The sequence below is a fragment of the Marmota flaviventris genome, chromosome 17 (assembly GCF_047511675.1).
Source record: "Marmota flaviventris isolate mMarFla1 chromosome 17, mMarFla1.hap1, whole genome shotgun sequence".
Classification (NCBI taxonomy): domain Eukaryota; kingdom Metazoa; phylum Chordata; class Mammalia; order Rodentia; family Sciuridae; genus Marmota; species Marmota flaviventris.
Window position 1 is genome coordinate 54,357,832 of NC_092514.1, and position 18,709 is coordinate 54,376,540.

The window sequence follows — 18,709 nt, forward strand, 5'->3', positions numbered from 1 at the left end:
GGGGCAGGAGAGAACTTTTGGGGTGGGACGACATGCATATGTGTCCTTGTGCCTTTTTATAAAAAGGAATTGTTATATCTACACCTATTAGCTTGTGACTTTGGAATTCAAGATAGGACTCAAGTAACTGAGATTCTTCCTTAATTTCCAGATGCCCCAGCAGTCCCCGATCTCTTAGGAAGCTTCCCTTTTCACGCAGATTCTTTTCCACTCCCAGCTCTAGCTCCCCACAGCGACCCCATCAGATGAGGGGGCGCCCTGGTAATGAGCTGCAGGAGTCCCGCAGGACTTGAAAAACCGCTGCGCTCGGAGAAGTGGTGTTCGCGCGCACCCAGGTGGAAAACAGTGGAACCGCAGGTGCGATCTTCTGGCTCCGCCTCCGGGGCCAAAGGCCTTCCAGGTCACCTAGAAGCTTCCGTCCATTGGAATCCACCCGACACGTAGCGGAGGAGGAGGCTCCAGTGACCAAGTTGGGGGCGTTGGAGGCTGAAAGAGTGAGGGGTATACGGTACTGGGGATGGAAAGGGTGTGAATGGAAGAGGGGAGGGTCTTGGGCATGCGCAGGAGCATGGGACACCAGAGAGAAGTGGGAGAGCCTGTGAGTCCGTACCACTCCATCCTAGACTATCAGGGTAGGACTCTCGGACTAGGACTCTGCGCCGCCAACTGACTCCAAGCCATGTGCTTGGGTTTGTCTGATCCCAGGCATCAAGTGTCCGCGCTGTTCAGTGTCTTCCCTGAGTATACACGTGTTGGGGGAGGGAGCGCCTTAGGCCTGAGACGTGGGCAGGATTATGGAAAGGTGGCATGAAAGGGACACAGTTGTCCCCCGCTCTCCGCAGATGAAGTCCTCAATCCATGACACCCCTTGTTCCTGCGACTGCTTGGTCTCCATGCCTCCGGCCTCTGCCATTCCAGCTGTGATCTTTGCAAAGAACTCAGACAGACCCCGGGATGAGGTGCAGGAGGTGGTGTTTGTACCAGCAGGCACTCACCCCCCTGGGAGCCGGCTCCAGGTGGGTAAGGCCTTATGCGATACTGAAAAAGGTGGCAGTTCTAGGCATTCTTCTAAGACCTTCTTCCTCTGCTTTCTACACTTGGGAGGTTGTCAGATGTGGTGCAAAAGAAATATGAGCTTCAAGTCTACCAACCTGGACTGTAAGCCTATTATTTAGCCAATGGACCCCAGTTTCCTCAGCTGTAAAATGGGAATAAGACCTTCCCAAGGACAATACCTAAGGTGATTGGCAAAGTGCCTGCACAGTGTAGGTTCTGGCTCTCTCTGAGTGGATGCTTCCTTTCTTTCTGCCTCCAGTGCACCTACATTGAGGTGGAACAGGTGTCGAAGACACATGCTGTGATTCTGAGTCGTCCTTCTTGGCTGTGGGGGGCTGAGATGGGTGCCAATGAGCATGGTGTCTGCATTGGCAACGAAGCTGTGTGGACCAAAGAGCCAGTTGGGGAGGGGGAAGCCCTGCTGGGCATGGACCTGCTCAGGTATGGATGCTTCCCTCCTCCATCTCCCTTTTCCTCCCTCCCCAAGTCTGGTTCATAGGGGCAGACTCCTTTCTGCTGAATTTGCCCTTATTCAGCCTCCCAGGGGAGGCTTCCCTGCCCCTCCTCTCTCCTGGCCCCATTTCCTCAGTCTGATAAGGAGCCTGTCCTGGCTCAGAAATAGGATGGCACTGGTTTACACTTTTTAATAGAGTAATTTTTTTTTTCAATTGAAATCTCATGTAGAATCCAGGTTTATAAAACTGATAAGAGCAGCTCTGATGGAGGACAAGTTTGGGGCTCAGGGCACTTCTCTCTCTCAGACTGTTTCAGGCCTTCCTATGGAATCTTCAGAGCACAGCTTAGAAACCACTGTGTTTAATATGACCAATGCCAGTGGGTTTGCTGTGTGACTTGGGCTTGTTACCAAATATCTCTGGGTCACTTCTGTCCCCTGACCTCTTTCTTTGCCAGGCTGGCTTTAGAACGGGGCAGCACTGCACAGGAGGCCCTGCATGTGATCACAGGCTTGCTGGAGCGCTATGGGCAGGGGGGCAGCTGCCGGGAGGATCCCATGCCATTCTGCTACCACAACACTTTTCTGCTGGCTGATCGGACTGAGGCATGGGTGCTGGAGACAGCTGGGAGACTGTGGGCTGCACAGAGGATCCAGGGTGAGGGGCCCAGTGCCAGGGCCCACCTCCCAAAGTTGTTCCCCTTTGGAGGTGATAGAGCTGGTGGGGCAGAGAGGGACACCATCCAGGTGCCAACTTTTGGGGACATCCAAGGAGATGGGAAATGAACCCTTATAGGGTTCCTTTCACCTGGTTAAGTCCTCCTGTGGGTCAGCCTGTCACTTCCTCTGGGAAGCCTTCCTGGACTTCCCTGGGTAGTTAGGCTCTTCCTTACATGCAAGCAGGTACCTCTTCGCCATTGCATTTATCTCTGTGATTATTTTGTCTCCCCCACCTCTATAGCCCCATGAGGGTAGGGTGTTCTTGTCACCATCATATTCTCAGCACCTAGCCCAGAGCTTGGCATAGAATGGGTACTTCATGATAAATGAACAACTCCCCTATCTCCTCCACAGGGGGTGCTCGAAACATCTCCAACCAGCTGAGCATTGGCACGGACATCTCAGCTGAACATCCGGAACTTCGGAGCCATGCCCAGGCCCAGGGCTGGTGGAGTGGACAGGGCGCCTTTGACTTTGCTCAGGTCTTCTCTCTGACCCAGCAACCTGTGCGCATGGAGGCTGCCAAGGCACGCTTCCGGGCTGGGCGGGAACTGCTACAGAAATGGCAAGGTCTGTGAGTGTGGGTGGGTGAGTGGGGTCCCAGGAGGGCCACAGTTCTCCCTCTGCTGGGAATTTCACGCTTTCCTTCTTGGCAGGGAGCATCACAGCAGAGGTGATGATGGACATTCTCAGAAACAAAGAGAGTGGCATTTGTATGGACTCTGGAGGCTTCCGAACCACAGCCAGCATGGTGTCCATCCTGCCTCAGGATCCCACGCGGCCCTGTGTCCACTTCCTCACAGCCACACCAGACCCATCCAGGTGAGAAGAATGAGGGTTTGGGGTGCTGCGTACCAGGCAGGGGAGGCGACACGAGATGAGCCACCTCAGTCTTGCTGTCCATATTCCATTAGGTCAGTGTTCAAACCTTTCATCTTTGGGGTGGGGGCGACTCAGGCCCCCCAGGTGCTGTCCCCCACTTTTGGAGCACAGGATCCTGTTCGGACCCTGCCTCGATTCCAAACTCAAGTGGATCGCCGTCACATGCTCTACCGTGGACAGCAGGTGGCCCTGGGGCTGATGGAGAGTGAGCAGGTAACCCCAGGGGATAGGGTACACCCTGGAGGGACACCCCCACACCTACTGGCACTTTGGAAATAAGGAGCTGGGAGGAGACTGCAGAGCTGGGAGAGAGGCCCCACTTTTGGAGCCAGCTGCCATGGACAGGGTGGTGACCTTGGCTTTCTCCTCCTGAGACACATTCCCCGCTCTGGCCTTTTCCAGCAGGAGCAGGGGCAGCAGCTGCGGCAGAAGCAGCAGGACCTGGAGCAGGAAGGCTTGGAGGCTGTGCGGGGGCTTCTGGCTGGTGAGCAGACCCCAGCCCACCAGGAGCTGGGTGGCCTCTTCCAGGCCTTCGTGGAGAGGGAGAGCCGGGCCTACACAGAGCTGAGCACATAGCTCCTCCTGGCCCAGGGCGGGTGCAGGATCCTAGCCCCAGCTGCCCTGAGGTGGTGGTGGTTTGGGGCAATTCCTTCCTGCCCCTTGGCCTATTCTGTGTGGCTGGTACAGCCTTGGCCTTAATAAATGTGGTTTATTTTCTTGTTCAGTGAGCTGAATTCCAGGTTCAGTGGGGCACAAGAGGCTGGTGAGGGCAAAGGGCAGACCCAAATTTGCCACACCAGCACATTTTAAAAATTTTCTTCTTTCCTTTGTTTTATTCCTCCCTTCCTTCCTTCTAATGTTCTCCCTTCCCTCCTTCCTTTTCTTTCTTCTTTCCTTCCTTATTTTCTTTCCTCTCTCAGGATTTAGCCCAGAGGTACATAATCACATCCCCAGCCCTTTTTATTTTTTATTTTGAGACAGGGTCTTGCTAAATTGCTTAGGGACTCACTAAGTTACTGAGGCTGGCCTCAAACTTGCAATCCTCCAGCCTCAGCCTCCTGAATCCCAGACATTACAGGTGTGCACACCACACCTAGCTCTACCCAGCACATTCTAATGAGGGAGGTGATAAGGATTAGCCATGAAATTTGTGGAGGGAATGTGAGAACAGGGAGGAAACATCCCTAATGGTGTGGGTATGTGTTATTTTTTTGTGTGGGTGCATACATGTGTGCGCATTAAGATCAAAGATCATGCCTTGTGTGGTAGCTGGCTCCTATTTGTGAGGACATTTATTTATTTATTTATTGTGATTGAACCCAAGGCCTTGCATGTGCTCGGCAAGTACTCTACCACTGAGCTACACCCTCAGCCCTGTCTGGGGACAATTAGGACCACAGGATTTGGGTCCTTGGCTTAGAACTGGGAAGGACACACCCTTGGAGGGGCAGTGAGGTGTACCCTGAGAGATGGCCTCCTCCATGAGGCAGTACCCACTTCCTGCCCACTCTGGAGCTGTGACGCCAACTGGGACCCTGAAGGATATCAGCCTTTTGGAAGATTAGAAATTTGTTCTTTAGCTAGGCATGGCGGTGCACACCTATAATCCCAGTGGTTTAGGAGGCTGAGGAAGGATGATCACAAGTTCAAAGCCAGCCTCAGCAACTTAGCAAGGCCCTAAGCAACTCAGGGAGACTCTGTCTTTTATAAATAAAATACAAAAAAAGGGCTGGGGATGTGGCTGGTTAAGCACACCCGGGTTCAATCCCTAGTACCAAACAAAAAAAAAAAAAAAGGAAGGAAGGAAGAAATTAGTTTTTTAGAATTAGGTTGCTATTTTATTTACTGGTTTCTTCCCCTGAGGTGCCGCCAAGTGACATGAAAAGCCTAGAGACAGTTTACCAGGGAGGGGCTCCTGCCACAGGTGAGGGGTGAGAGGACAAGAGGAAGCTCACATAGGGAGGTCACACGTCACTTCTTGGTATTTTTGGTTGCAGTTTTGGTTGTGCTAAGGGACCCAACCAGAGAGGCTTTGGGGGCTGCTGCTGCTGGGGCCCCCTTCCTTGCCTGGACAGAGCTTGGCTGGGCCCTGGGAACCAGAGTGCATGGTTTCTTGGTGGGAGATGAGGCTTGGAGTGAAGAGGCAGCCTCAGGGGGTGACTCCTTTCCTTGCTCTGGAGTGACAGAAGGGCTGCTCTCGCCAGCCTCGGGCACCTTGTGCTGCAGGGGCAGCTCAGTAAGGGTGGGCTGGATCTCCATCCTCAGAAGGTGCTCTGCCAAGGCCTCCTGCTGCCTGCGCTCCTGGTGTCTGCTCAGCTGCTCCAGCTCCTTGAGGAAGCCTGGGAGGGGCCAGGGTGGTGGCTGGAGCCTAGGGCTCAGCAGGAGGGCCCTCTGGGTTCTGGAAGGTCTCTGGGTGATCCCGCACCACACATCCTTAGTAGGGAGGAGCCCAAGGCTGACAATGGGGAGGAGTGAGTCCCCTGCATGCCCAGGACAAGGACCTGGCCTGGCTGCACTTTCTACCACCCATGACCCAGATGCTGATTGGGATTAAGGCCACTCCCCAGACACCACCACCCTCTTAGCTTCCTCCGGACCCCATAGGTTGCTGCAAGCTATGGAAAACAGTGTCACCTCGCTCTGAACAGAATGGGCCACTCAGCTCCGGGAACTCATCGTCACCATCAGAGGCTTTGTCCTCCTCATCTGAGGCCCAGCGCTCCGACACAGGCTGCCCATCCAGGTCCAGGAGCAGTGGCAGGGCTCCTAGCACCATCTCCCTGCAAGGCAGTAAGAGCAGAGGCTACTGAGGAAGGCATCCTTGGTGTGGAACCTGGGAGGACACAAGGACACATGTCACAGCATCCACACCTGGACAGGTGGCAGCTCATGGTCTAGCAGTGGGGCCTCAGGTCAGCCCCAAAGAGCTAAGGGCTGGCTTCTGTGCAGCATGGGAACGAAATGGGGAAGGAGCAAACTTGAACTGTTGGGCTGGAGGAGCAGGGGCCATGGGCAATGCCAGGTTTGCAGGCTGGGAAGGAGCCCTTGTGGAGTTAGTAGGCGGAACTTAACCAGGACCTTGTTCCTCCCACCCTCAGTCCCTCACCTGTAGCACTTCTGCTTGGTGCAGCTGTTGCCAGTTAGGTTGAGGATGAGGAGGCTCTGGGGGAGCTCATCTGCACATGGAGAGACACAGGGAGTCAGGCTCTCATACCAACTCTGCACCCTCTGAGGATGAAGTGTATGTGCAGGATTGTGTTGAGCACAAGCACAGGGAGGTGGCGGAGGAGGGCAGAAAGAAGGGAGGACCCCACACAGGACAAGTGCCGTTAGCCAGGGCTAGGGTGTTCCTACCTGGCTTCAGCGTTTCTATCAGGTTCTCAGAGAGGTCCAGAAACTGGAGGTATGGGAGGTTGAGGAGGTTTTCCACGTGCCTGATTCTATTTCCTGCTAGAGACAGGAAACTAGGGAAGGAAGGGTGGGGGGCAGAGACAGGACTGTTGAGGAAGAGAGGAAGACACCAGACACCTGGGCCCCCTGTCAGGCAGTTGGATGACTAGTGGGGACACATGGCCTATGTGGGTAGAGGAAGCAGAGCAAGGCTTGGAAAGAGCTGATCAAGGCTGATCAAGAGCCAGGCTTGGAAAGCTCTGAGCAGGTTCTTGGGGTATTGCCGTGTTTCCCCTCCCACTCCTTACTCCTTCCCCCACCTGAGCCTTGGTGCCACATACCGCAAGGAAGGGATGCAAGCCAGGTTCTCAATTCGCTGGATCTTATTCTGCAGGAGGAAACCAAAGTGGGGGAAACCAAGCTGTCAGTTGGGTGGGGAGCCCTGTAAGGGGACAAAGCCCCAGTACCACAGCTGCACTTAAAGCTGGAGATGTTGCACTTTGGGAACAACCCCACTCCTGACTGCTTGTCGCTATCTTTGGGAGATGATTGGCTTTCTTTGGATGGATAGCTAAAAGTATAAACTTGGGGCTGGATAAACTGGTTTGAAGTACCCTTCTCTGACCCCGCAGCCAAAGAGGGACCTTGGAATCAGGGAAGGAAACCAAGGGCCACTAGAAAATTGGAAAAAGCCTTGGTGGTGACTTGCATGCCAAAAGGGGAAAATGAGCACATATTCATTTGATTTGAAGAGTTTCTGTGGGGAAACTGAAAGGGAGCTGGGAATATGAAGGCTGGGGGAGTCTGAAGACCACCACCAATGTCTAGCAGCCTTCAAGGATCCAAAAGGTGTAGAGGAATCTTCAGTTTTCTTCTTCTTCAAAACAGGAATGGGCTTGGGCTGTATAATATGAAAAGTTTAGGGCAGATACCAAGAAGAACTAGACCAAAAGAAGTGTCTGACTAAGGAGCAACAATTCAAGGGCATGTTCAAGATCTCTTTCAGAGGGATCAGTCTTTCAACTGAGGAGAATTCCTGATTTATTTGGGAATGATTTAAACATAGACCTATTTGTCTGAACATCAAAGAAGGCACAAGATGACCTGTTTGGATGCTTTTGGATTAGACAGACCTAGTCCACAAGGGGTCAGGGGAAAGGAAGAGCAAGGGGCAAGAGTTACCGCTTGTAGATAAAGACTGTGAAGATTCTGGAGACTCTCTAAGTTCTTGATAGTGGTAATCCCCTCCCGGTCCAGGCGGACAATCTGCAGCTCAGCAAGGGTGTGAAACCTGGGAGAAGATTGGGTGGAGTGGTGTGACAAAGCTCACCTCTGTGGTTTCAGCAGGAGAGATGGGAGGGAGGAGGAGGAGAAGAGATGTTTTGAGGAGGGGTAGATGGCTGAGTGACTCTCATCATTGTCAAGAACAGCTTCTTGACCCATGAAGTGATGTCCAGGTCATGAAGCTGGCTTGCCTAAGAGACCTCTATCTCTGTTGATGGCACTGGGGAGAATCAGACTGAGAGTAGAGGCCCTTTGGGAAACTGAGTGAAATCCATTCATGATTCCTGGAGAGATTTGGAGGCCAGAAAATTCTTTCTTGGGCCAGCCTAGATGGTAGGTAGGGCAGTAATGACAGCATCTCTGCAGGAAGATCCTTCCTCATTCTACCTTTTGAGTGGTCCATAGAGTGAAAGTCACCCATTCCATCCACGAATTTATTCATTAATTCCACAACATTTACTGGGTTCCAACTAGAGATAAATGACAGAGTCTCTGCCCATCACTCTTAGGGAAGTCTTCAGACTCCCCCAGCCTTCATCTATGACAAGTGGGTGACAGAGCCAGGTACAAGGGTCTCTGGCAGCTGTGCACCAGGTCTGGAATAAGGGGATCCAGAATTGCTTTCTAGAGGAAGTGACAGATGAGTAGGAGTTAGCTACAAAGCTGGGAGGGGGACAGGGAGAAGGCATTTCAAGCAGAATGAACAGTACATGTGTATGCTAATTCAGCCCTTCTCAAACTTTAATAGGCCCACCAATCCCTTGGGATCATTAAAATGCAGATTCTTATTCAGTAGTTCTGCAGTGAGCCTCAGATTTTTTTTTATTTCTAACGAACTCGTAGATGAATGCCAATGTCATTGCCCCCAACACCTTTGATGCTAAGGTGCTAAGGTGTGAGAACACACTAATGGAGAGTTGTTGGAAATAGGCTGAAGAGAACAGAGGCCAACTCATTTTAAGGCATTTGGACGAATCTGTAGGGTTCAGCGAACTGGTCACTACGTGCAGCCCCCCCCGCCCCGCACTCACATCTTCTCTGACAGATCTTCATCCTCAGGGTAGGTCAAGTTCCGCTCAGTAATAAGGGCCTCAGTAATGTAGACATCCTTTTCCTCTGGACTCTGGGCAAGTTTAGCTGTGAAAACATGAGTCCAATTGTCATCTTTCTTCTTTCTTGGAGGCTGACCCTACCGTTGTCTACTTACCAACCCACTTCCCTACTTACCCCCAGGCATGATGTAAAATAGACAGCTGCTAGCTTGAGGCGAGAGAGGAACGAAGAAGAGCGGAGAAGTTCCTAAGGATGGACTGTTCTTAAGGATGGCCAAACCGAGAATGGCGGAGAGAGAGAATCCTAGACTTGGGAGACAGTGGAAAGGGGTTGGTTGACTCAGAACAACTTGTTAGGGATGTAATCGAAGACAAGTAAATAGGGATGAAGGGTTTGGAGTTTGTGGGGGTGTGGAAAGACTTTGCTGGCAGCAAATTGGGCGGTTGTGGGTAGGAGGGATAAGAAAGGGGCGGTTTCCAAGAGTTCGTGTCGTTGCTAGGATACCAGACGCCAGCTAGAGAGGAAGTGAAGAGAGGGTGCCGCTCTGCGCATGCGGATTACGGCTCTATCCGGAAGATCTGCCCACCACTTCCGACCCCAGGGTTCGCTGGCCCATAATCCTTAGCTTCTTCCGGCTCCGTACCGCTTCTGTCTGTTTTTCCGGTGGCAATGGCTGCGGCCGCGGCTGGAATGCTGCGAGGGGGTCTCCTGCCCCAGGCGGGTAAGGAGCGGCCCGTAAGATCTCACTGCGTATTTGGCCAGCGCTCTCTAATCCTCGTCTCCCCTCCTCTACTTCTGACACTTCCGGTTGTCTCTGACTCCAGAGATGTCCTGGTGATCCCTGACACCAGTTAGATCGCGGGTCTTATCCCATCTAATTCCCTGTGACTCCAGATTATCATAGCAACGATGTCACCAACAAAAGCATTTATTCCTTACGTCCCAATCCCCCTGCCTTGGGTTTCTTTACCCCACCACTTAGCTCTCGCCCCTGGTTGCAACAGTCTTTGCCCGAACTTTTGCCGTATGCCTCCTTCTGAAGCTCTAAGCCTGATTGTCGCTTCCTCAAGTTTTCCCTCTGACCTCTGTAAAGCAGGTTTCTTCAGTTAATTCTGTATCATGTACCCTGTTTACTGACCCCCTCGCCCCATTATAGCCTGTAAGTTTACTTTTATTTATTCGTTTATCTCCTGTGTTAAGCTCTGAAAGGACAGAATCATTTATACAGCATAGCCAGCAGGCAGCATGGTTTCTGACCTTAGTGGCATGCAGGAGATAATTGTTTAATGAATTAATTAGAGCATTTATTATAGGCCAGGAACTGTGATAAATGTTTTACACATATTATCCCATTTAGATCTTGAAGCATACTGTAAGGAAAGGATTACCATCTGCCCTTTACAGATGAGGAAACAAGTTTTGGACCAGTTTAGTGACTGGGCAAGGTCACACTTAGTAAGTGGCTGAAGAAATATTAAAATTCAGTTTAATCCGATTCCAAAGCCACTTATAACAATTAGATTTTGTGGCCACTGGCAATAAACTTCTAGCCCTAGCAGGTCTCCATGCTGTCTGTCAGAGCTACCTTCTAGCAGACCCTTTTTCTGAGGTCCCATCTCAGCCTTGGGAGGGGCTGAAATTAGGAAACATTAGGCTTGGCCCTTGTGTTGAGGATGAAGGGGTCACTTTAGCTCAGGGCTTTAAGTGTCTCTTTGTTTTCTGAGGGGTGCGCTCAAGCATTGCCTGTCAACAAGAAGAGAGAAGGGAAGAGAGATGTGGAAGAGTAGCATAATGGTCAGGTAGCATTCTGGTCATAAATGTGTGCCTAGCCTTGCTTCAAATGATAGGAACAGCCCTCACAGGCAGTGTTTGAGCATGGTTTTCAAACTTGAGCATGCATCAGAATCACCAGGAGAACTTATTATTTTTTTGGTGTTACTGGGAATTAAACTCTGGGCCTTTCCTGTGCTAGAGAAACTTTCTACTACCAAGCTATATCTCAAGCCCCCACCAGGAGGGTTTTACTAAAACACTCTGCTAAGCCCTACCCCAGAGTTTGATTCAATAGGTCTAGGGCAGGTATTTCTAACAGACTATTGGAGGATGCTGATGTTGATGGCTGAGTGAGGGTAGGTTATACTTCAAAAACCACTGACTTGGACCAGGGGTTGGCATATCATGGCAAGGCTAGTCACTGAGGTTTTTTATTTTTGTTTTGTTTTGTGGTGCTGGAGATTAAACTCGGGAGTATGTTAGGCAAGTGTTCTACCACTGAACTATACCTCCAGCCCTTGGTCACTGTATTTTATAAATAAAGTTTTATTGGAACAAACCTTATCTGTTTTTTACATAAATGTCCATGGTCACATTTTGGCATAGTTGAATATAAGTGACAGATAGTACAGCCCCCAAATCTAAAATATTTACTATTTGTCCATTTAGGAAAAGATTTGCTGAACCCTTTCCCCCTTTGTTTAATGTGTTTGAAATATTTTCTCCTTTGTTCTCATTTTTTATCCCATCTCTGCATAAAAAGCAAGCTGGAGAAATGGGAGCCTCAAGAGATCAAGCAGCTGACCCACTAAAAAAGAGAAGGTTTGGGATTTCAGGATTTCTGGCAGGCACTTCCTTGTCTATCTCTGTGAGCCATGTTGTGTCTGTCTAGAGGCTGTGCTTTTGCTCCATTTGGGGCAAACTAGGGCCTCCAAAAGATTGTATTTCACTGTGTTACCATCTCCTCCCTCAGGCCGGCTGCCCACCCTCCAGACTGTCCGCTATGGCTCAAAGGCCGTAACCCGCCACCGTCGTGTGATGCACTTTGAACGTCAGAAGCTGATGGCTGTGACTGAGTATATTCCCCCCAAACCTGCCATCAACCCAAGGTGCCTGCCACCTCCCCCCAGCCCTCCCAAGGAGGTAAGGAGGAGACTGCATGCACATCACTTGGTGGTGGGATAGTGGATTAAAATGATTTTTTCTCTCATAGTGAAGTGGGACTCCAAACCACAGTCACTCATATCATTGTTTCACTTCTAATTGATCCTGTGGCCCAGGTACTTTAAGGTGAAATCTGCACTTGATTCTACATTTGCCTGTGGGTTCTATGGATTAGATGGCCTCCTGGATTTCCTTCATTCTGTTCTTGTCTCTAAAAATGTGTGTGTGTGAGGGCTGGGGTTGTGGCTCAGTGGTAGAGTGCTTGCCTAGCATGTGTGAGGCACTGGGTTTGCTTCTCAGCACCACATAAAAATGAATAAATAAAATAATGGCATTTAAAAAATGCATGTGAAAGCTACCTGGGCAGGTGGGGGGAGGGGAGAGGTCTCTGCTATTTTTGTGTTTTTTGTTTTCTGTTTTTTTGCAATGTTAGGGATCAAACCTAGGGACTGGTGCATGCTAAGCAAGCACCCTACCACTAAGTGACATCCCCAATCCTCTCCTGTCTTAAAAGGAGTTGACGCTTTCATGTTTTCCTTAAGAAATGAGAGAATCATTCTGTCCTTAAAAAAAACAGGAAGACCAGTGGAGTTTTGTATCTTTTTAATTTTTTAAATTTATCTTTATCTTATTTACCTTTATCCTATTCATTTATTTATATGAGAATCGATCCCAGTGCCCCACACGTGCTAGACAAGTGCTCTACCAGTGAGCCACAACCCCAGCCCTGGGAATTTGTATCTTTTTAGTGGCTTTTGTTTTGTATACCTAATAAATTCTAGTATTCTAGTTGTCTGCTGCTTCTTAAGGATTAGGTAGCTGTCTTCTCTTGTAAGAGAAAAGGACATCAGCAAATGTAGCCTGAGGGAGTTAGGTCAGATGGAAGAGATGCTCTGAGTCATTGAGCAGCTTCCTCAAAGGTGAATGAGAAGACAACCTAGCATCTGGGTTTTTGCCTGTGAAAACACAGAGCACTCTGAAATGGCCCTGTAGGGTCAGCCCATGGAGCATTGCTTGGCAAACCACACTTTAGTGACTGGGCCTCTTCCATCAGCACTTAGGAAATTTTTGTTTGGTTTTGCATCTTTAAAAAAAAAAAGCAAACAAACTTAAATATTACTCGACCTTTATTTTTTTGTTTTGCTTTTTTGAGATTGAGATCTCACCATGTACCATGTTCTCCAGACTGATCTTATTTATTTATTTATTTTAGTTGTCAATGGACCTTTATTTTATTTATTTATATGTGGTGCTGAGAATTGAACCCAGTGCCTCATGAGTGCTAGGCAAGTGTGCTACCACTGAGCTACAACCCAGCCCTCCAGACTGATCTTGAATTCATGAGCTCTGGTGATCCTCCTGCCTCAACCTCCCAAGTAGCTGGGGCTATAGGCATGTGCTGCCACACCTGGGTCAATCCAGTTAAAGCCTATTCACAGCATTTCCCTCTCAGTTCAGACAAATTGTATGGAATTTTTCTCCCATAGTTTTTTCTTAGGCCATTTGGGCATGCTACTTCTTAACTGGAGAAGAATCTAAAATAGCACATGCAATAGAACTTTGTGAAATGTTGGAGACGTTCTATATCTGCACTGTCCAATATGGTAGCCACTTGCCACTTGTGACTACTGAGCACTTGAAATAAAGCTAGTGTGACTGAGTAACTGATTCTTAATTGTGTTTGATTTTAATTACTTTAAATATAAATAGCCACATTTGCCTTAATGGCTACTATATTGAACACGGCAGGTCTGGAACCTACATTTAGTACAATATTGTATTTTTTTCATGGAATTCTGCAAAAAGCACATGACTTCTAGGTTGTCCACTTTTTAAATATATTTTATTATTTTCAATTTTTTTTAATGTTTTTTTGTGGTGCTGAATCAAACCCAGGGCCTTGAGAATACTAGACAAGCACTTTGCTACCAAGCTACATCTCCAGCTAAATAAATTTTAGATTCTTTGCTTTAGGGAAAAAGAAAATCTTAAACAGTGTTGTAGAGATATGTAAGTGTATTCTTAGGTCCTAAGGTTCTCAATTTTGAGAAACATTTTCTTTAAGAAAATTAAGTTTTGGGCTGGGGATGTGGCTCAAGTGGTAGCACGCTCGCCCGGCGTGCTTGCGGCCCAGGTTCGATCCTCAGCACCACATACAACAAAGATGTGTCCGCCAAAAACTAAAAAATAAATATTAAAAATCTCTCTCTCTCTCTCTCTCTCTCTCTCTTTAAAAAAAAAAGAGAAAATTAAGTTTTGTTCTGTGAAAAATGTTTTGTCTCACATTTAAACTAACAGTGCAAAAGTTGTGTTGTATTTTTCTTTCTTTCTTTTTTTTTTCTTTGTGGCAGGGGTAACCAGGGATAGAACTCAGGGGTACTCCACCACTGAGCCACATCCCTAGTCCTGTTTTATACTTTATTATATTTTATTTTTAATATTTTATTAGTTGTTGATGGACCTTTATTTGTTTGTTTAATTATTTATTTATATGTGTTGCTGAGAATTGAACTTAGTGCCTCATACATGCTAGGCAAGCACAACCCCCGACTGTATTTTATACTTTATTTAGAGACAGGGTCTCATGAGTTGCTTAGTGCCTCACTTTTGCCAAGGTTGGCGTTGAACTCACAATCCTCCTGTCTCAGCATCTTAAGCTGCTGGGATTACAGGTGCACACCACTGCACCCGGCTCTTTTTTTTTTTTTTCCTTTTAATTGGTGTTATGGATTGAACCTGGGTCCTCATGCATGCTAAGCACAAGCTTTGTCACCCAACTATATCCTCATCTTGTATTTATAACTGGTAAAATAATTTAACATGAGTACAGTGTCAGATTGATAACTGAAGTAATTTTCACAATATTATTGTCAAACAGTGTTGACTAGGGAGCCTGCTGACCTGTTTGGGGAGGTCAAGAGTTCTTAGGTTTGAAAGCACTACTCTGAAGATTGTGATTAGCTAATGAAAACAGAAGGGTTACAGTGGGAGATGTTATACCTCACTGAGTCAGGTGCCCAACTACCTCACCTGTTCCCCAATGTGTTGCACATTTGGCCATCACCGAAAGCCCCAGTGCCTATCTGGGAGAGATTGAGAGCTGCCAGGGGGATAGACAGCTGATGTCCCTCAGCATCCCTTCTTGCCTTCAGGAAACAGGCCTCATCCGGCTCCTCCGTCGGGAGATAGCAGCAGTTTTCCGAGACAACCGAATGATAGCCGTCTGCCAAAATGTGGCCCTGAGTGCAGAGGACAAACTTGCCATACGGCACCAGCTGCGGAAACATAAGATCTTCATGAAGGTCTTCCCCAATGAGGTAGGGGTGACTCTGTCACAAGGCCTGTGTTTTCCACCCTTTGCTTTCATGCCTGCCAGACAGAGGTTGGCTCTGCTCCCTCCATAGCCTACTTCTGACTCCTCCCTTAGCTGGCCTAGACAAACCACCTCCTAGTCGGGTGCCTAAGCTACAGTTAAGGGCTGAGGGGTTGCACCTTCACCTGATGTGGCCCATGACCAAGGTAAGTGTCACTTGTCCCCACTTTCCCCCCATCAGCCATTCTTTCTTGCCATCCTAGGTCCTGAAACCCTTTCTGGAAGATTCCAAGTACCAAAATCTGTTGCCTCTTTTTGTGGGACACAACATGTTGCTGGTCAGCGAAGAGCCCAAGGTCAAGGAGATGGTGCGCATCTTAAAGGGTGTGCCTTTCCTACCACTGCTAGGTGAGCAAACATTCCTGCCAGTTAGGGCTGGAAGTGAGGTGGGGCAGGTGCCACTAGCCTGGTGCCGTCTACAGGGAACATGCTGTCATGGATGGGACCAGAATCAATGGCAGATTTATTGAGGGCTGACTGTCATTTGACACCTCTGTTGTCTCACAGCCCCACTTCTGTGCTAGAGGAAAGACTAAGGAAGACAGAAAGCGGGCTCTGGGGTGGGAGACAGCAAATTCAGACCCTTGAGTCTGCGATGTAGTGGGTGCTGAAACCCACACAGATAAAAGTATTTAAAATAAATAACTGAAGTAAAGGGTGCTGGGCCAATGACCAGTTTTTCCAGTTACTTCTAAGACTCACTAGGGGGCTTATCTGAAAAGAATATTGCCCATGTCCCTAGGAAATTTGAATTTTATAGGAAAACCATATTTATAGTACCACCTGTGATTCTTTTTTTTCCTTAATTTTTTCTGTTGTAAAATACATATAATATAAAATTTACCATCTTAGGAGCCAGAATTTGTGGCACACACCTGTAATCTCAGCAACTGGGGAAGCCAAGGCAGGAGGTTTGCAAGTTCAAGGGCAGCCTCAGCAATTTAGTGAGACTCTCAGCAACTTAGTGAGACCCTATCTCAAAATAAAAAATGAAAAGGATTGGGGATATAGCTCAGTGGTAACACACCCCTGGGTTCAATCCCCAGTATGAAAAAATAAAATAAAATTTACCCTGTTAACTATTTTAATTAATTTTAATATTTTTTTTTAGTTATAGATGGACACAATACCTTTATCTTATTTATGTGGTGCTGAGGATCAAACCCAGGGCCTTACACATGTGAGATGAGCACTCTACCGCTCAGCCCCAGCCCCCCCTGCTAACTATTTTTTTTTTCTGTCTCTCTCTTTTTTTTATTTGTTTTAATTAGTTACACATGACAGTACAATGATCTTGACATATCATACTTTTGAATCAGATGGGATATAATATCTCATTTTTCTGAGTGTATAGTTTGCAGAATTACATTGGTCATACAGTCACGTATATACCCACAGCAGTAATAATGTCTATTTTATTCTGCTGTCCTTCCATTCCCCCCTTCCCCTCCCCTCCCCTCCCATCACTTCTCTCTACCCAATCTAATGTGACCCACTTCTTCTTTTTTTTTTTCCCTCACATCTTCACCTGCTATTTTTAAAAGTATAGTGATGTTAAATACATTTATAATATTGTGCAATCACCATCTCCATAACTTTTTTTTTTTTTTTTGAGACGGGGCCTAATTAAGTTGTTTAGGGCCAAGGCTGGGTTTGAACTTGTAATCCTCCTGCTTCAGCCTTCTCAGTCACTGGGATTACAGGTGTGTACCACCAGTCCTGGCTTCCATAACTTTTCATCATATATATGTATATGTCATAGATGGACACAATACCTTTATTTTATTTATTTATTTTTCTGTGGTAATGAGGATTGAGCCCATTGCCTTACACATGCTATACTAGACCTTTACCCCATTGAGCCCCAGCCAGCCCCTAATTTTCATTTTGTAAAATTGAAACTCTATCAAATAACTCCCTGTTTTTTCCCTCCACTCCATGATTCTGTTTTTAAGAAAGTTTAGGAAATGCTGACTTCAGGGGGTTGGGGCCATTGGATGCTTGATGCAAGTTTTCAGAAGGAAGGAAGGGAGGGTAATGATCTCTACTGATGGGAGTGGGTGTGGCAATGGAACCCAGACTTGGGCAGGCTGGGAGGGGAGAAAGGGGCAATGGAGAGCAGATTCCTAGGGTTGGAACATTATTTCTAGAGAAGACAGGCATTTGTGGGGAGCCCAGCTGACCCTCTGTTCTTCCAGGTGGCTGCATCGATGATACCATTCTCAGCAGACAGGGCTTCATCAACTACACCAAGCTGCCCAGTCTGTCCCTGCTTCAAGGGGAGCTGGTAGGAGGGCTCGCCTTCCTCATGGCCCAGACACACTTCTTGCTTCAGCACCAGCCCATCCAGCTGACGGCCCTGTTGGGTCAGCATGTCAGACAGCAGCGAGAGGGGGACTCTACCACTTTGGCCAGTGAGAAGCCTGATCCTCCTGACTCTGTTCCGGACTCTTAGCCAGCCTGTTTTGCCAAGCCATGCCCATAAATATACTCTGCTCCTGTTGACTGTGCTGTCTTCTGTCAGAGTTGTGGAAGAATTTGGGGTGGGAGAGTGTCATGTGACTTGACTTCTATTAACAAAGACCTCCTTGGGGGCAGGGCCACTTGGAGATACACAAGAATTCCATATCAGAATGGAGGCTGCTAATTACTGTCTTTTTTTTTTTTCCAGTTGTAGATAGACACAATATCTTTATTTATTTTTAGGTGGTGCTGAGTATTGAGCCAGTGCACACTACCACTGAGCTACAGCCCCAGCCCCTAATCACTCTTTGTCCTTAGTTTTCCCAAATTGGGACCTGATAGTGCAAAGCCTGTCAGTTCTCCAGGTACAAGGCAAAGAGCCAGGAAAGATGAGGATCTTGCCTCTGCCTCCTTACCACAGTTCTTTACTGCATATATCTCCACAGCCCACCCTCTTGGGGCTACAACCTGTCACAGTAGCTCAGCTAAGTAAAGATTGTACACATATCAGTTTATTCCTCACCATGTTGTCCCCATTTCACAGAAGATGAAGAGTCAGAGAAGTTAAATAGTCTGCACAAGGTCATATAGCTAGTAAATGGCAGAACAGGGACTCAAATCAGACTTTCTGTTCTGATGACCTCACCCAGAATTTTGACACCAGGTGGGTTTGGGGTGAGCTCTGATGTTAATGCTCCACCCTTGGGGGGGGGGTGCCATGTTGTAGAGGTTGGAGCACTGCTTGTGATAAAATGAAGTATATTTTACAGACTCTGTTTCGCTGTTTACAAGGTTATTTTCAGGGTCGTCTCTGACTCTCCTCACTTCCCTTCCTAGAAGATTTTTCCTCTTCCCTCACCATAAATGGCATCTCTTCCATGCTTGTTCTTTTTTTCTTTAAAATGTTTTTTTAGTTATAGATGGACACAATACCTTTATTTATTTTTATGTGGTGCTGAGGATCAAACCCAGTGCCTCACACATGCAAGGCATGCACTCTACCACTGAGCTACAACCCCAGCCCCTCCATGCTTGTCCTTTTGAAGGCAGCTGACAGCTGTGTCCAGTAGCAAACATTCTCAAGTGGTTCTGCACAA

General features: G+C 47.9%; 3 protein-coding genes across 7 annotated transcripts; 2 read left to right on the plus strand and 1 right to left on the minus strand.

Annotated features, from left to right (window-relative positions):
* The first annotated feature begins 392 nt into the window (after positions 1-392).
* Scrn2 (secernin 2) lies at positions 393-3,836 on the plus strand. 4 transcript variants are annotated; one of them, XM_027924695.3, is made up of 8 exons: positions 393-508; positions 843-1,016; positions 1,316-1,497; positions 1,969-2,168; positions 2,585-2,800; positions 2,887-3,052; positions 3,145-3,325; positions 3,515-3,836. In XM_027924695.3, exons 2-8 carry the CDS (start codon positions 843-845, stop codon positions 3,686-3,688), a joined length of 1,293 nt encoding a protein of 430 aa, XP_027780496.1. In that variant the 5' UTR covers positions 393-508; the 3' UTR covers positions 3,689-3,836. The 4 variants fall into 4 exon arrangements, with proteins under 4 accessions (XP_027780496.1, XP_027780495.1, XP_027780497.1 ...); XM_027924694.3 differs by having other exon boundaries at positions 393-501; XM_027924696.3 differs by having other exon boundaries at positions 393-494.
* Positions 3,837-4,947: 1,111 nt separating this feature from the next.
* Lrrc46 (leucine rich repeat containing 46) lies at positions 4,948-9,369 on the minus strand. The gene is made up of 8 exons (XM_027924631.2): positions 9,014-9,369; positions 8,818-8,923; positions 7,685-7,793; positions 6,844-6,890; positions 6,467-6,576; positions 6,219-6,288; positions 5,747-5,892; positions 4,948-5,451 (listed from the first exon to the last, which is right to left on the minus strand). Exons 1-8 carry the CDS (start codon positions 9,021-9,023, stop codon positions 5,084-5,086), a joined length of 966 nt encoding a protein of 321 aa, XP_027780432.2. The 5' UTR covers positions 9,024-9,369; the 3' UTR covers positions 4,948-5,083.
* An 82-nt stretch (positions 9,370-9,451) lies between these two features.
* On the plus strand, positions 9,452-17,654 carry Mrpl10 (mitochondrial ribosomal protein L10). 2 transcript variants are annotated; one of them, XM_027924775.2, is made up of 5 exons: positions 9,452-9,560; positions 11,586-11,755; positions 14,929-15,093; positions 15,353-15,497; positions 17,348-17,654. In XM_027924775.2, the coding sequence occupies exons 1-5, from the start codon at positions 9,509-9,511 to the stop codon at positions 17,602-17,604; spliced, it is 789 nt and encodes a 262-aa protein (XP_027780576.2). In that variant the 5' UTR covers positions 9,452-9,508; the 3' UTR covers positions 17,605-17,654. The 2 variants fall into 2 exon arrangements, with proteins under 2 accessions (XP_027780576.2, XP_027780578.2); XM_027924777.2 differs by having other exon boundaries at positions 9,554-9,574.
* The last annotated feature ends 1,055 nt before the right edge of the window (positions 17,655-18,709 follow it).